Below are 18581 nucleotides of genomic sequence, written 5' to 3'. Positions count from 1 at the left end.
AATTATTCCTGATAATTTAGGACTTGTTTTCAGAGTTTCAGAATTAACTAAGTATCGTGAGGAGTGGGTGTCTGCATAGATCAACCTCATGTAACCTTGGAGATTCTAAAACATTATCCAATAAATACTGTTGTGGGAATATGTTTGGCCGATTAATCTTCTTGGTTTTGCTCCTGCTGTTTTCTGGTATGGTTTGCAAGTCTGACATGAAAAATTGCAAGGTTAATGATCCTCTCCCTATTCTTCACAATTATTTCCAACCCGGTGACCTCATCATGGGTGCCATTACTTCCCTTGTCCTCATGCCTCCAGATCCAGTTACCTTCTATGAAAATCCCCACCGTTCATTCATAAGAGAACCCATGTAAGTTTTGTTATATCATGTTGCTTAGTATTCCAGATTGTATCCTGTAATAATAATCCCAAAATCAGTAGAATTAGTTATGGGATGAAAAAAAATGAAATTTTCCACTACAAACATTAATGAGATGGTTGTTTTTCATTCTTTTTAATTTTAGTTGAAGTCTTCTTTGCTTAACTGACTCACTGAATTTGGTATAGGAATGGGAATGTTTAAGGAAATGGCCAGCAATTTTTTTTTATCATGGGAAAAGAAAAAAGAATTCAAAACAACCAGGTTTTCTGCAGAAAAGATTTTAGATGCACTGAAACTGGAAATATTGTTTAGTTCTAAGAACGGTTTTTATATTAGAACCCTGTTTATTGGTTTATATCATGTAGCATCCCCTTAATTTATATACATTTACTAATTTATTATCTGTACTGGTAAAAAGTGATATTGAAGGGCATCTTAGCCTTTTGACAGTAAAACATTTATATTTCTATTAATATTAAAGTGTATTTTTAATGACCTAAAGTATATCCCTGTTGAGAGCCAGTTTGTTCTGGGGTTAAGGCATCAGGTTAGAAACTGGGGGACTCTGAGTTCCAGTCCCTCTTTAGGCATAAAGCCAGTTGGCCTAGTCACTTTCTTTCAGCCCTTGGAAGGAGGCAATGGCAAACCACTTCTGAAAAACCTTGCCAAGAAAACTGCAGGGAGTTATCCAGGCATTCTCTGAGAATCAGACACATTTCAACAAGGGGAAAAAAAATCCATGTCCGATTAACTTATGCTTTTAAAAACATACATTTTAAAGCTACATAACTATAAGATGACCCACTCCTATATTTAGCAACATAGATTAATGACATTATCCAATAACTTCAAAGAGAAAAATGGCAAATAGTTTAGTTATACATCTACCCTTCAAGGCCTTCTCAGCAAGACTGCAGCTAGTCTTTAACCATTTGACCTCAAAATGCCAGCAGTAGACAGAAAATGCCACGAGCCAGAGTTCTCCCTCCTGAGAAAGACCATGGCATTTCAAAACACTTATCTTCTTCTTAGTACCAAAATCACCACCACCAACAACAACAAAACATAGTGTAGAACCCAAAAATGACCTGAGCCAGAAAATGTGAACTCAGACGTTGAAACAAGCCATGATCATGAGAACTGAGAATCGTCTCTGTCCAAAATGTCTCTAGTTGAATGACATTTTGATGGTGTGGCTGTTTAAAATATATTTCATTGGCAAGATAGATCAAGTGTTACATTCAAGAACAAAATGATTTGATGGCTCATATGTTGCTGCCATACTTTTTGTTAGATATAGAATGTATCTTCTATTACAATTGTCATTGCAGAGTCCAGACTAAGTTTTATCAGCATATTTTGGCTTTGATATTTGCTGTGAAGGAGATCAATGAAAACCCTCAGGTCTTGCCCAACATCACCTTGGGCTTCAATATTTTTGACAGCTATGATGGAACATGGACTTACCATGCCACAATGGAACTTTTTTCACCTTTGAAGAGACTGATCCCAAATTATAAGTGTGGCATCCAGAACAACCTGATCTCAGTCATTGGGGCTCTTTATTCTGAAACCTCCATTGACATGGGAGATATCTTGGGAATCTACAAAGTTCCACAGGTAGGATGTGCAGTGAGTCATGGGATCTTATGAGGTCATCTCTGATCTTTTTACATCTCTGTAACTTGTAAATATTAGATATTCATTCTTCAATAAAGTCAATAGAGCATATGAATCAATAGTCAATAAACCATATAAACAAATCCAATAAAAATTCATTGCAGAAAAAAATCAGTTGGTGCAATCATAGAATATTCAGTGAATTAAGAACATGTATTTAAAAGTGGAACTATTCACTGTATGAAAAAACAGTAAAAGAGTTCATAAATTGGATTTATTTATTTATGTATAATTTATTCTTAAGGAGAAGCTGAGAAAAACCTTCATTCTTAAACAGACATACCTGATGATGTTTTGTACTTTTCTTTCTCCAGCTGAAACAATTCCCTAAAAAAGTAGTCTCCTGAGATTATTGTGAAAGAAAATAAATGTCTTTGGGCATATACATTATCAAAGGACACAAAATGCAATTTTAAATTATATATGCCATAATAAACTTCCTTTCCTTTCAGGAAATTTTAGTCTACCAACTGTTTATTTTTCTGAATCATTCTTCATTTACGCCCCTTCTCTAAACTTACAATTTTTTTTTTTAATTATTATTATTCCTGTAGTTCATATATGGGTCACATCCAGAGATGCAAGATCAAACTGAGTCCTTTTCCTTCTATCAAATGGTCCCTGATGAAAGCTGTGAATACAAAGGGCTGCTTCATCTACTTGTGCACTTTCGATGGACCTGGGTTGGGATCCTTGTAAAAGAAGACGATGGTGGAAGATTTGTGAGGATGACATTTTCAATGTTTCCTCTTCATGGCATTTGCATTGCCTTCTTAAAAAAAATAAGACCAATTTATATCAGTAGCTTTGATGAGGATCTGGAATGGCTAGTAGAAACATATCTTCTTTCAATGAACAGCAAAGCTAATGCAGTGGTTGTCTACGAAAGAACTCTTCTGCATTTGAGGTTATTGCTATATCTTCCTAAAATGGAACTAGTGTCTATGGAGCCTAAAGGTAAGGTGTGGATCATGCTCTCCCAAATGGATCTTGCATCTGTGTTTTACCAAAGAGGCTGGGATATTCAAGACATCCATGGTGCCCTGTCCTTTTCAGTTTACTCCAATGAAGTTCCAGGATTTCAGCAATTTGTTCAGGAAAGGGACCATTTCTTATCAAGAGAAGATGGCTTTATCAGAGATGTGTGGGTGCATGCGTTTGACTGTGAATTTCCCAGTCCCTTGATGAATGAGAAAGATAGTGGCATTTGTACAATGAGGGAGAAATTGGAGAAGCTTCCTGGGTCTTTTTTTGAAATGAGGATGACTGGGCATAGCTACAATATATACAATGCAGTGTATGCTGTGGCACATGCTTTCCATGCCCTGCACATTGAACAGAAACAGAAAAGAAAAGTGTACAGAGGAAATCTGGATCTTCAGACTCAACATCCATGGCAGGTATGAACTTGAGCTGTCACCCTTAAATCTATTCAGTGCCTATGTCTTTATTTTTTTTAAAAGAACTTAATTAAATTTCAGTAATTTTTTTTTTTAAAAAACCAATGAGACAAAAAAAAAAAGCCCAAAAGAACAAAATATAGAGGAAAAAAAAGTAACTTCCATCTTTCTTTGGTACATGTATAGATATAAAATATATTCACCTCTTACTCTAGTGTCTAAAAGACTACAATATAAATCTATGTCAGCAATTAACATAAAATAGATTAATACAAAGTATTTTTCTAGTAATAAAATAAATCATTTATCCAACCCCAAAATCAAAATTTCATTCTTTTGAGTGTGAAATAAAAAGTCCAAGAGTGGCTTTGAAATAGAAATCCAACTAGACAATTTCTTTTCTTTAATCAAGCTAGTCAATTTTGCCATCTCCACCAGTTCCTTTAGTTTAAATATCCATCCTTTTGCTATAGGTATTTAGAAATATTTCCATTTTTGCGCATATAAAATTCTCACTGCTATCATATAGAGAAATAAATTCCCATGTTTTCTTTCCATCTGTTTATCCATCATGCCTAGAAGGAAAATCTCTGGTTTCAATTGTACATCCAGATTTATTTATTTATTTATTTATTGGTTGTTGTTTTGAATCAAAATACATATTATATCCCAATATGTTTTAGCTTTCTCACAGGTCCACTAGATATGATAAAAAGTACCTTTACACTGGTCACATTTCCAACATACATTCGAAATTCTTTTATACATCTTAGCTAATTTATCCAGGGTGAAATATCAATGGTACATCATGTTATAGAAGTTTTCTTTGAAGTTATAATTAAGAGTGAACTTCAGACCTTTATTCCACACATTTTCCCATTGATCCAACATTATATGATATCCAAAGTGTTTTTGCCCAGTTAAACATACAATCCTCAACATATTCATCTTCCATATTCATCTTCAACAAAAGTTTATAGAACTTGGCAATAACATGTCAAGTAGATAAAGCATGTTCAAAGTCAGTTTTCTCACAGGTAAATTCATAACTTTTCTTGTCCGATTTAAATCTTTCAAGCAGTTATGCATAAGTAAACCATTGACAAGTATAATTCCAATTCTAATTCTTCCCTCTTCTTCAATTTAGGTTCTCCTTCTGAAAACAATAATAAATTTGTGTAAGTCAGTCATGCCTGTTTAAGTGTTGTTTCTCTTCTATAAAAGGCTTTTTGAGGTGACAAACACAAAGGAATTTTGGGAGTCAAAATTCAGTATTAACTTTCACTTTATCATACAATAAATATCCATGCCATCAAAAACTTAAGTCATGTCCTTCTAATTCCAATAACCTCTTGTTTTTCAGAGTCACCCACTCTTTCATCCATACCAGACAACAAGCATCAAAATATAGCTTTAAATCCAGAAGACCTAACACACTTCTTTCTTTACCATTCTGTAAGAGTCTATGTTTTATTCTTGGTTTTTACCTTGCCATATAAATTTAGAGTTATCTTTTGCCATTGTTTAATTGATAAATCAGTTATCAATATCGGTATTGTCTGGAAAGGAAATAATATTCTGGGCAAAACATTCATCTTAATTACTGAAATTCTATCTAACAATGACAGTTGTAACTTATCCCATCTCAGTAAATATTTTTTGATATCATTCCAAATTTTAACATAATTGTTTTGATACAACATACAATTCCCCTTCATGGATCACTGCCTTGTCATGGTGAAGGGGCTTGCATAACTCAGTGAAGCCATGAGCTATACCGTGCAGGGCCACCCAAGATGGACAGGTCATGACAGAGGGTTCTGACAAAATGTGGTCCACTGGAGAAGGAAATGGCAACCCACTCCAGTATCCTTGCCAAGAAAACCCCATGGACAATGTTAAAAGGCTAAAAGATATGACACCGGAAGATGAGCCCCTCAGGTTGGAAGGTGTCCAATATGCTACTGGGGAAGAGCGGAGGGCATTTCCAAGTAGCTCCAGAAAGAGTGAAGCAGCTGGGCCAAAGCCGAAAGGATGTTCAGCTGTGGATATATCTGGAAGCGAAAAAAAGGTCCGATGCTGTAAAGAACAATATTGTATAGGTACCTGGAATGTAAGATCTATGAACCAAGGCAAGCTGGATGTGGTCAAAGATGAGATGACAAGATTGAACGTCGACATCTTGGGAATCAGCGAATTGAAATGGACAGGAATGGGTGAATTTAATTCAGGTGACCATTATATCTACTACTGTGGCCAAGAAACCCTTAGAAGAAATGGAGTTGCACTCATAGTCAATAAGAGAGTGGGAAAGGCAGTAATGGGGTACAACCTCAAAAACGACAGAATGATCTCAGTGCGTATCCAAGGCAAACCATTCAACATCACAGTAATCCAAGTCTATGCCCCAACCACTGATGCCGAAGAAGCTGAAGTTGACCGGTTCTATGAAGACCTACAACACCTTCTAGAACTAGCACCAAAAAAAGATGTCCTTTCCATCATAGGGGATTGAAATGCTAAAGTCGGAAGTCAAGGACTAATCAGAGTAACAGGCACGTTTGGCCTTGGAGTACAAAATGAGGCAGGGCAAAGGCTTATAGAGTTCTGTCAAGAGAACAAGCTAGTCATAGCAAACACTGTTTTCCAACAACACAAGAGACGACTCTACACATGGACATCACCAGATGGTCAATACCGAAACCAGATTGATTATATACTTTGCAGCCAAAGATGGAGAAGCTCTATACAGACAGCAAAAACAAGACCAGGAGCTGACTGTGGCTCAGATCATGAGCTGCTTACTGCAAAATTTAGGCTTAAATTGAAGAATGTAGGGAAAACCACTAGACCACTCAAGTATGACTTAGATCATATTCCTTGTGAGTACACAGTGAAGGTGATGAATGGATTTAGAGGATTAGATTTGGTAGACAGAGTGCCTGAAGAACTATGGACAGAGGTCTGTAACATTGTACAGGAGGCAGCAACTAAAACCATCCCAAGGAAAAAGAAATGCAAGAAAGCAAAATAGCTGTCTGATGAGGCATTACAAATAGCTGTGGAAAGAAGGGTGAAAGGGAAAGATATAAGCAACTGAATGCAGATTTCCAGAGAATAGCAAGGAGAGATAAGAAGGCCTTCTTAAATGAACAATGCAAAGAAATTGAGGAAAACAATAGAATGGGGAAGACTAGAGATCTCTTTAAGAAAATTGGAGATATCAAAGGAATGTTTAGTGCAAAGATGGGCATGATAAAGGACAAAAAAGGCAGGGACCTAACAGAAGCAGAAGAGATTAAGAAGAGGTGGCAAGAATACACAGAAGAACTATACAAGAAAGATCTTAATGTCCCTGATGTCCACGCTGGTGTGGTCACTGACCTTGAGCCAGACATCCTAGAGAGTGAAGTCAAGCGGGCCTTAGGAAGCATTGCTAACAACAAAGCTAGTGGAGATGACAGTATTCCAGCTGAGTTATTTAAAATACTAAAAGATGATGCTGTTAAAGTGCTGCACTCAATATGCCAGCAAGTTTGGAAAACGCAACAGTGGCCAAGGGATTGGAAAAGGTCAGTTTACGTTCCAATTCCAAAGAAGGGCAATGCCAAAGAATGCTCAAACTATCTATGTGCACTCATTTCACATGCTAGCAAGGGTATGCTCCAAATCCTACAAGCTAGGCTTCAGCAGTACGTGAACCGAGAACTACCGGATGTACAAGCTGGGTTTCGAAGAGGCAGAGGAACTAGAGATCAAATCGCCAACATTCGCTGGATCATGGAGAAAGCAGGAGAGTTCCAGAAAAACATCTACTTCTGCTTCATTGACTATGCAAAAGCCTTTGATTGTGTGGATCACAACAAACTGTGGCAAATTCTTAAAGAGATGGGGGTACCAGACCATCTTACCTGTCTCCTGAGAAATCTGTATGCGGGCCAAGAAGCAACAGTTAGAACCAGTCACGGAACAACCGATTGGTTCAAAATAGGGAAAGGAGTACTACAAGGCTGTATACTGTCACCCTGCTTATTTAACCTATATGCAGAGTACATCATGAGAAATGCCAGGCTGGAAGAATCACAAGCCAGAATTAAGATTGCAGGGAGAATCATCAATAACCTAAGATATGCAGACGATACCACCCTAATGGCAGAAAGTGAAGAAGAACTAAAGAGCCTCTTGATGAGGGTGAAAGAGGAGAGTGTGAAAGCTGGCTTGAAACTCAACATTAAAAAAACTAAGATCATGGCATCTGGACCCATCAATTCCTGGCAAATAGAAGGAGTAGAAATGGAAGCAGTAACAGACTTTATTTATTTGGGCTCCAAGATCACCGCAGACGGAGATTGCAGCCATGAAATTAAAAGATGCTTGCTCCTTGGGAGGAAAGCTATGGCAAACCTAGATAGCATATTAAAAAGCAGAGGTGTCACCTTGCCGACAAAGATCCGCATAGTCAAATCTATGGTTTTTCCAGTAGTAATGTATGGCTGTGAGAGCTGGACCATAAAGAAGGCTGAGCGCCGAAGAATTGATGCCTTTGAACTGTGGTGCTGGAGAAGACTCTTAAGAGTCCCCTGGACTGCTAGGAGGTCAAACCAGTTAATCTTAAAGGAAATCAACCCTGATTGTTCATTGGAAGGACTGATAATGAAGCTCAAGCTCAGATACTTTGGTCACCTAATGCAAAGAGAGGATTCTTTGGAAAAGACCCTGATGCTGGGAAAGAATGAAGGCCAAAGGAGAAGAGGAGGGCAGAAGATGAGATGGTTAGGTCGCATCACTGAAGCAATGAGCATGAAACTGAGCAAACTCAGGGGGGCACTGAAGGACAGGAAGGCCTGGCGCAATATGGTTCATGGGGTCATGAAGAGTCGGACACGACTTAACGACTGAACAACAAACATACAATTCATATTAGTCAGTATAATGCCTAAGTATTTAACCTTTTTCTCATTTTTAAAACCAGACTTTTTCATCAACATTCCTTGATCATGTGTAGTCATATTTTAACCAACATCTTTGTTTTTTGTTTATTTACCTTAGATCCAGTTAGTACACCAAAGTCTTTCATTTCTTCATTAAACAATCTTTTCCTTTTTGAGGTTCCTGTAAAATCAAAACTATATCATTCACAAAACCTCTCAGTTTATAAACCTCTTTTTTAATTTGGAGACCCTTCATATTCTCATCTGGTCTATCTCTGCTTAACACTTCCAGAACTAACATAAAAAGTAAAGGGGACAAAGGACATCCTTGTCTTGTCCCCTTCTGAATCTCACAAGGTTTTAATTCATCATTAAGAATAATACTTGCCTTCTGGGAAGTGTACATTGATTTAATCCCTTGAAGAAAATTCTCACTGAACTCCATCTCTTCCAAGACCTTAAACAGAAATGTCCACTTCAAGTTGTCAAAGGCTTTCTCCACATCCAGGAAAATCAATGCTGCTTGCTTCTCATTATGTTGTTGTAAATATTCTACTATATCCAATACAATTCTCACATCGTCTCTCAATTGTCTTTTGGGTAAAAAACCACATTGCTCTTCATGTATAAAGTCCTGTATAATCTTCTTCAATCTATTTGCTAATATTGATATAAAAAGTTTATGAGCATTATTTAACAAAGAAATCAGTCTATAATGCTTAGTTATGGTAGGATTTGGCCTTTTGCTAATAATGCTATATTAGCTTCTTTCCATATTTCTGACATTGCAAAGCTCCATAGAGTCAAGTTCACCACCTGTGTAAGTGGTAATAGTAATTGCATATCAACTTCCACTGTAGCATATCTACCCTGTTCATCAGATAATAAAAGCCATGGTTTCAATAATGATTTAATGTATAAAACAATTCCATTAGTCTTTTTTCTTCACCCAAAGTTTTATAAATCAAATATTTTTCATCATTTTTTTGGTATGTGTTTCTTGCAAACACATTAAGTCTAGATTTAGTTTTTTTAAAATAATGAAAGATTTTTTGTCTTTTCTATGGGGCATTAACCCTGTTAATGTTCCAAGTTAAATATTGGAAAGTTAACGTTATTCATCTTTATTGCTGAAAGGTGAAAATCACACCTTCCTATTTATCCCAGCGAAATGGAATCTTTTTCTTTTTTAAAACTTCTATCAAAAAAGTATATTCCTTTCTCTTTCTCAAAGCCCTAACAGGAATTTATTTTAGTACAAGTATACAGTATCTGTGTTATCAATTTTTAATTTTGAATCAAAATGGCTTTGTAGTACTTGTTCTCTCATTCTTCTCCTCAGAAAATAGACCAGGTCATCTATAGGAAGTTTTCTAACAGTAGCAAATGTGAGTTTATACAATATATTTTATCCACTTCCTCCTCCATCCTGTCTTCTTCCCAATTTAATAAATTAGCAAGGCACTCACAACTACCTGTTAGTATTCTCCTGAGGATTTTCTGGAATAGCTCTTAATCTTTGAATTCATTTTCTCTAACTTCAAGTGAAGCAGAATTGTTCTACCCTCTTTCCATTTCTGTACCCTTAGCATCCATTCTATTATCCAGTGCCTCTACTTTGTCATTTACTTGTTTTACATCAGCAGCAACCTGTTCTGTTTTTTGATCCAATTTTTGTCCTAACCTTTCAAATTTGGTCTCTATAGCTTGTGTGACCTTGGTAGAAAAGTCATCAAGTGTCTGTCTCAAAAAATCAAAACCCCCAAGCCCCTCCTGTACAATCTCATTGATGCCATATTTCAAATAGATTAGCCAAAAAAAAAAAAAAAAAATCACCCCCCCCCAAATCTTTCAATGAACCAATTACTTAGACAATAGTATACTGTAGTTGCCAAAAATACAAATTGCAGCTTGTTTTCTTCCCAACAGATAAATTATAAATGGAAGTTCATTATAAGGTCTGCAAAGTCCTCTAGTTGCACTGTGTACAAGTCTGTCCCAATCAGCTCAAAGTAGATTAAAAACAATAATAATAATACTTTCCTATGGAGATTCACAGTCAAAATTTTAATACAATGAATGCAGATTCACCAAGTAAAATGCCACTAAAATTTTCACTTTTTTCTTTAAAGTACAGCACTAATGCAAATTTCATTATTTTTTTATGTGTTAAATGCCAAAATCCAATTAAATGAAAAGCAATAGTCCCATGAAATACCTCTATCTGCCAAGAGGAAATAATCCTCTGCAGCCAAAGAAAGCCTCTCTTTACCTAAAAAACTAAAAGCAATGAAAAAATGGGAAGGTTGGATTTAGTGTCCATTTTTTGGGGTTTGGCATGGCTTGGAACTTGATGGAAACTCTGCATCCTAGCTGCTCACTGACCAGTTGATTGCAAAAGCTTCATTTTGTGATCTCCTTACCAGGAACAGCCATCTGGAGGACATATGGGTCAATTTCTAGGATTCTCCTTAGTTCTGGAGAATTCTTCGGACTCAAGGGTTCCTAAGTCTCAAAATTGCCATGTTGACAGTTTCAAAGGGAGCTGTTCAGTCCACCATTATTCCCACCAGTAGTCAGTACCTATCTCTTCATGTAGACATATAGATCATTTCATTTAGTCAATGAATTGGTTGCATTTATCATACCACTAATAAAAATTCATAGATATACACATCTACTAAGAATTGCTCCACACTTTAGAAGCCAGAAATAAAGGTTTTCCCTATCTTTGGACTTCAAGCAATGTCCAAAATGTTTTTTGTTATTCTTTAATGAAATACATTGAAAGTACCTATAATAAAAAAACAGAAGTTGTGTAAAATAATAAAATCTCATTCATAACCTGAAAGGTTAAAATATTCTCAGAGGAAGTGGCAATCATGAAAATTAAGGACTAGCCATATCCATGACACCCATCATGTTTTATTAAGCTTCCTCTAAACATCTGGGACACAAACTGAAACACCAGAGGCTACTTAGAAGACAGAGAGCCCTTTCAAGCCAAGACATCAACCCTTTCAAAAATTATTCCATATTCTCAATTCTAATTAGGATTGGATGAAACTTGGTATTTTATTTCAATTCTCTATTAAATTCTGTCCTAATTTCTTAATTCTATTTTTGGGACTCTACAGTTGTAATTCTCTTTCTACACCCTTAGAGTTAAAGGAGTCATAAGATAGAATCTTGTTGTTTTTCTGTCCTTGCATTTATATTTGTACCATTTATATTTATACATGTTTATGCAAATATAAAAGATTATTTGTTTAATCATTTTGACTTATGCAGATCCTTATTTCTGTGAAGACAGATACAGATTTCATTAGAAAATGAGAAAGATAAAATAATTTTCAGACAACTCATATATTTTAGAAACTCAATATAACCTTTGGATACTCTAGGCCCAATTTGGTAACTCTTACTTCAGATGAAAATCAGAATCAAAAGCAACATTGGCCATATCAGAAATGTGACCCTCCAGATTATAACCACATCCAGCCTGGTTCTCTTCTCTCTAGGATGAACTGGGAACATTTTATTTTTACTCCAGAAGTGCATGATTCCTTAGTTAAAAATGTTCAGTAGTATCAGTGCTGTTACATTTCCATGCAAGACAAAATCATTTTGTTTATTTGCGAAATTACAGTAAATGCATATATACCTTGCCCTTTAAACTGTTCTTTTTATCACTCTTCTTCTTCTTTCACTTGATTTGAAATCTTAAAGCAACTTGTTAGAGCATTGTGGACTATCTTGGAATCAATTTTTGATGAAAATGGAATATATAGGAAAATGAAAGGGAGTGTGTTCGGGAGGAATACGACCGTATGTGACTGTAGGAAGCTTTGTAATGAGATGCATTAGTTATCAGGGAGCTTTTTTCAGTAATGTCATTCTTACCAACTTTTGTGTCTTCTTTGATATTCAGCTGCACCAGTTTCTAAAAAGCATTTCATTTAACAACAGTGCTGGGGATGAGATTTTGTTTGATCAGAAGAGGGAACTGATAGTTGGATTTGATATTATAAACTGGGTCACATTCCCAAACCAGTCCTTCCATCGAGTGAAAGTTGGGAAGCTGGATCCCTGGACTTCTGAAGGTAAAAAGTTCACCATTCATGATGAAGCCATCACCTGGCACAGCACTTTCAACCAAGTAAGATCTGAATGCAGGTGAATGCATTTGAATGGCATTTATTTATCTATTTTTATTTTATTTATTTATATTTCAAATGTGTCACCACCCATCTCACTACAGATTTTAATATGCAAAGAAAACATAAATGTATTCTTTCTGTGTGTGGGCTGCTGGATGTGTATTTGTATAAAGCCGGGGGGGGGGGGGGAATTCTAAGCAACATCACTGAGGGCAATAGCCAGGATTCTATGGGGAAGCTCTTCCAGCCTATGGGAACTATGATGGAAATGAAATATTTTTTGGCTCTTGCTACTGTCACCTCTGAAATCTCACTCTCTCTCTTTCTCTCTGTATGTGTATGTGTGTGCCTTTCCATGATGTTTGTTGGGGGAAAAAAAACATGGGGATGGTGTGCTAAGTAATGCATCTACGTGTTATAGTTATGGTTTTGACCATAAATATAGTTTTGACTCCACCCACTAGTCCTATCTACCTGGATATTTTACAGAGAGATTTGCACTATATAAAAGGTTGCCTACTACTGTTTCTGTTTTATCAATTCCTGGGTAAAGTCCCTATTTTTTAATTGTAGAAACAACTGCTATATGATATTTGTTACTAATATTATTTTTTTCTGTGTCCAGATAACTGGTAAGAATCCTAATAGATTTATTTTTCCCCATTTCTGGGCCAGACACTACCTATTTCTCTCTGTACTAAGAGCTGCCTCCCTGGTAATTTCAAGAGAAAGCAGGAGGGGAAGCAATTTTGCTGCTATGATTGTCTTCCATGCCCTAAAGAGAAAATGTCAAGCCTGAATGGTAAGAGACATTATGAAATAAAACCTTAAGATTCTGCAGAATATACTAGGCAGATCCATCAACACCTAAGCATGGAAGCTGAAGTCTAGTCTTTTGTTTGTAAGCAGATTTTGCCCACTTCAAACAAAGAGTTAAGGATTTAAAACTGACTTGTATCATATGAACTGGGGAGCTTGGGAATCTTCACCTTTTCACTATGTCACACCAGCCATTTCACATTCAACTGACGAAGTAGAGCAGATCAACTTATATCTCAGACAGTTGGTTTAGGGGACTAATAAGGCTTGAATTTCCTTTCTTTACTTTTCAGTAGTTGAATGATAAACTAGTCCCTCACCTTTCCTTCAACAAAGTTTGTAGTATAAATTAATGAAATATTAATGAAATATGCATATTTTAAAACACTTAACAACCAACAAGGAGTGTGAAAACAGAGGCTCTTGAAGGAAAACAGAATGGTCAACTGTTGTCACTAAATTCCAACTGCAAGCATAGAAAGTCCTCAATTCATTTCTTTTGATCTATGGTCAAAAAATGACATAGGAATAATTAGAAAGAAAAACAGTAATATTGAAATTTTCATCAGTTGTTGCCTCATTTCCACTGCAATTGCAAAATTCAGGTAGTCCATGGGTAAGGACTAATTCTATACCTGAGAAAAGGAGCATCCTGGTTTATCAGCAGCATTTGATACCTTTCTGATTGGCTCTGGGGATTGGGAGTGGGGAGCACTGTTTGACAGAAGTTCCTTTCTTCCTCTGTGGCAGGTTACAGTCAGTGTTAGTGGAGGGGGAGTAGTCGAAACCTAGGCCCCTGCAATGTGAGAAGCCTCAGCTCTTGTTTTTTTGCCCCTCCTCCACAACTAGTCCACGAGATTCCCGAGAGAGGTCATCTGCTGGCACAGGGTTTACAATATCATCAGTATGCTGATGACATCCAGCTATAGATCACCACTCCTGACTGACCAAGTGATGCTGTCTTGGTAGTTGTGCCCAGTACCTGGAACCTCTAAGGGTTGGATGGGTAGGAACCAGCTTTGACTCAACAGTAGCAAGACAGAGTGGCTCTGGGTGTTTAGTCCCCCTGGGTCTGGTGAGATATCTCTGACTCTTGCTGGGGTTGCACTTCCTTGGAGGAAGCTGGTGCACAATTTGGGGTTCTTCCTGGACTAGCAGCTCCTTCTTCAGTAGTGGGTGGTTAGGAAGGCAGTTGTACAGATTCATCTTGTATGCCAATTACACCCATTCTTGAACAGGAGTGCCTTGCTCATGGTCACTCACATCCTGCTCACTTCCCAGCTGGATAATTGCAATGGGCTGTAATTGGGGCTGCCCTGGAGGGCTATCCCAAAATGATCTTGAATGCAGTAGTGTGCACAGTTTTAGGTGCCTCATAGTTTACCTATGTTCCACTACTTTTGTGTGAACTGCATTGGCTTCCAGTTTCTTTGCAGGTGCAGTTCAAGGTGCTGGTTATCATATTTAAAGCTCTGAATGGCGTGGGACAAGGTTACTTGCAGGACTGCCACTTCCTAAATCTGGCTATTCCACCAGGTCAGACAGGGTGGGTGCACTCCAGGTCCCTTCTCTTAAGTGTTGACATCTAAGGGGGCCTAGGGAGCATGTTTTCTTGGTTGCCACCCTTGCCCTTTGGAACACCCTTCCCCCTGAGATGAAGCAGGCTGATACCCTCCTCATCCTCCAAAAAGGCTTCGGGACCTGTCTTTTCCCACAAATGCTAGGGTATTGTGTGGCTGAAGCCCAGGGAAGTTCTTTGTGGACGTGGAGGTGGATGCTGATTCTGGGGCCACCAGGAATTCTTTTGCTGGTTTTTATGTTTTTTACCATGATGATCATTGTTTGTAAGCCACACAGGGTTATGCTGGATAAGATGGGCAGCTATATAGATATTTTAAATAAATAAATTTAAAAAATGAGAATCACATAGTAATTTATCCATTGATACTGGGTATTGGCCTAGCAGAGGTAGAACATAATTATTCCAATTAGTTCTGTAAAAATTACAATACATCAGTAGATGACTTTTTTTTTTTATTTTCCTGGATGTACACAAACCAGTACACTTGGCTAGTACGTTTTATAGTACTTACTCTGTAAAAATGCAGAGGAAAAGATATTGTGCCTAGCCCTGAAAAAATGGCTGCCTCAACCTAAGAATATTCATATACTTTGCAAGTTGGAATGTCTGTTTTACAACCCAAGTTCTAATGCCCTGTGGCAGTTTGTTGATTTCAGTCTGGTGCTCCATATCATTTAGTATTTGAGAGAATGTTTATTTGGTCTGCTCATATCCCAAAGTTATTTAAAATGCTCATATGAATGCTCAAACTTGTACGAAGCCAGGAAATGTTTTAGGGTAGTTTTTCAGGTAAAAGAACAATTGCCTAGAAAAACTAAGGGCAATAAAACTGTTGGAAAAACTACACCTTCACTCAGTAATTAATCATCAATCTCCAAGCCTGTAGCTTAGTTTCAGCAGTCCCTTCTCTAGTCTGAGCAGCTCATTTGCTACCCTGAGCAACCACTAATATGAAGCTCAAAAAATCGCTTTGAACAGGATCTAATGGGTCCTTGTTAGCAAAGATTCTCACTAGAGCAGCATACAGGATTTTAACCAGGGCTTTAGCCTCAAAGGATTGTGGTGCTGCCTCCTTTTGTAATTAGCTGTCTTTTCTTAAGGGAGGGGAGGGGAGGGGAGGGGAGGGGAGGGGAGGGGAGGGGAAGGGGAAGGGAGGAGAGGAGAGGAGAGGAGAGGAGAGGAGAGGAGAGGAGAGGAGAGGAGAGGCGAGGCGAGGCGAGGCGAGGCGAGGCGAGGCAAGGCAAGGCAAGGCAAGGCAAGGCAAGGAAAGGAAAGGCAAGGAAAGGAAAGGAAAGGAATACTTGGTGGCAGTCCTGAGGCCAACTGGGTGATATATTCATGGTATGCATTCCAGATACCTTTAGATAGAAAACCACCATAAAATATTTAGAACAATAAATATTGCTCTTCAATCCATGGAACCATGATGTTTAGCTTTTTTATGAAAGCTATATTTTTTGATTTTTCAGATTTAAGTACTAGCTTGTTCTGTTTTCAGTACTGAAGTATTAAGTGCACTTTGCTTGAGGTGAAGGGCATCATTCACGTAAAAAGTAGTAGGATTATATAACAGGCAATTTTAGAAGCATGGAAAGTTGAATTAGTTAAAATTTCTACTACTCACATCGAGGCTACACAGAGCTGAACGGGAATACATACTTGGTGGACCTTTCCTTTTATACATATCAGGTTAGAGAAGAGCCCATTGGGACTGCATCTTACTCTTCAGGAAGTTTTAGAACACAAGTGCCAATCACAAGTGGTATTTGTGCCTCTCAATAGATTTATCTGAGAATTTCTCTCCTCCAAAATGTTCCAGATAACGAGTCAAAAGGAAAAAATCAAATCTAGGAAAGCCATGTACAGAGAAGATGTTATTTCTTACATGTGCCACTGTCTGAGACATTGTAATAGAAGAATTTAATCTACAATTGATCAACTCTCTCTGGATCCTGCCTGTCCAACACCAATTATATGTCCATTTCCATCCAGGCTTGGAGATTACATATTAAGTGTTTGGCATATAATTACCTATAGAAGTATAGGACACTAAAAGACCAGTCTGTCCAATCAAATTCTTCTTCATGCATGGATGATATAGTTTAGTGTGTTGTATGAAGACTCCAATAAGAATTTGAATAGAAACAACATAGATGGAGATAAAGTGAACACTGACCTCTAGTCTCCTAATCAGAAACTCTAATTAAGAGAGTCTTTGAAGGTTGAAAACCTTTGCTATTAATTATATTTTATCTCAAATAATTAAAATGAAATTTAGCTGGTGGGTGCCTTACTGGTCTCCTTCTTTTCATTTATCGAACAAAATGATTGTATCCCAATTCTTGGAAGACAGCAATAATAATGGACAAATACGAGCTGAAAATATTGGTGCCAGCCATGGATCCAGGAGCAAGGCACTGAAAAATCATATGCAATAAGAAGTGTAATGGAATTATAATTGATCAATAACACTTTTTGTTTTTTTAAAAAAATCCTTACAGATATGGATGACTGTTCTGAATGTCCAGAAGATCAATATCCAAATAAGGACCAAGATTCATGTCTTCCCAAGAAAATATCTTTCTTGTCCTATAAAGAACCAATCGGAATAAGCCTAGTCATTCTGGCACTTTTCTTTTCTCTCTGCACAATTGTGGTGGTGGCAACATTTTTGAAGTATCACCATACTCCCATCGTCAAGGCCAATAACCGAAATCTCACCTATGTTCTACTCCTCTCCCTCCTCCTCTGCTTCCTTTGCTCACTGCAGTTTCTCATTGCACCTGGCAATATAGTATGTCTCCTCCGACAAATCAGTTTTGGGATCATCTTCTCAGTGGCTGTGTCTTCCGTGCTGGCAAAAACCATCACTGTGGTTCTGGCTTTCATGGCCACCAGGCCAGGATCAAGGATGAGGAAATGGGTGGGAAGAAGACTGGCCACTTTCATTGTTCTTTCTTGTTCCCTGATTCAAACAGGCATCTGCACAGTCTGGTTGTTCACATTTCCGCCATTTCCTGATATTGACACGCATTCAGAAATTGAGGAAATCATCCTGCAGTGCAATGAAGGCTCAGCTACTATGTTCTACTGTGTTCTGGGCTACATGGGCCTTCTGGCAGTTGCCAATTTCACAGTAGCTTTTTTCTCCAGGAAGCTCCCCAGCAGTTTCAATGAGGCCAAATGTCTTACCTTCAGCATGCTGATCTTCTGCAGTGTGTGGCTTTCCTTTGTTCCATCCTACCTGAGCACCAAAGGCAAATACATGGTGGCTGTGGAGGTTTTCTCCATTGTGGGCTCTAGTGCTGGGTTGCTAGGCTGCATATATTTCCCCAAATGTTATATAATTATTCTTAGGCCAGAGCTAAACAACAGGGAACAACTAATAAAGGAAAAATACTTATAATATACACGCATACAAAAAAAAAAAAAAAAGTTCCATTATTTCTCACTTTTAGTATCCCTTATTTAAATTTTCCATTTTTAATTATTTCTGTTTTATCTTTTGTGAGGTACTTATTTAATAGAAAATTCTTGGAAACTTTCTACTTTAGAATACATGTACTAGGAGTCTTTGAGCCATTCAGAGTTTCTTTTGAAGAGGGTGCTATTCTATGGATTTTGCAAGTTGAG

The 18581-nt window shown here is 37.5% G+C and overlaps 1 protein-coding gene across 1 annotated transcript; it reads left to right on the top strand.

The window, feature by feature from the left end:
* The first annotated feature begins 275 nt into the window (after positions 1–275).
* LOC148215778 (vomeronasal type-2 receptor 26-like) lies at positions 276–18354 on the top strand. Its single transcript, XM_088142482.1, has 6 exons — positions 276–364; positions 1708–1996; positions 2611–3456; positions 12319–12546; positions 13223–13349; positions 17450–18354. The coding sequence occupies exons 1-6, from the start codon at positions 276–278 to the stop codon at positions 18352–18354; spliced, it is 2484 nt and encodes an 827-aa protein (XP_087998608.1).
* Positions 18355–18581: the final 227 nt, after the last annotated feature.

Source organism: Python bivittatus, unplaced genomic scaffold (assembly GCF_059951505.1).
Source record: "Python bivittatus isolate LINGU-HERP-01145 unplaced genomic scaffold, Pbiv_v1 ctg000440_np1212, whole genome shotgun sequence".
In the NCBI taxonomy this organism is placed as follows: Eukaryota; Metazoa; Chordata; class Lepidosauria; order Squamata; family Pythonidae; genus Python; species Python bivittatus.
This window is presented reverse-complemented; position numbering and strand designations above follow the sequence as displayed.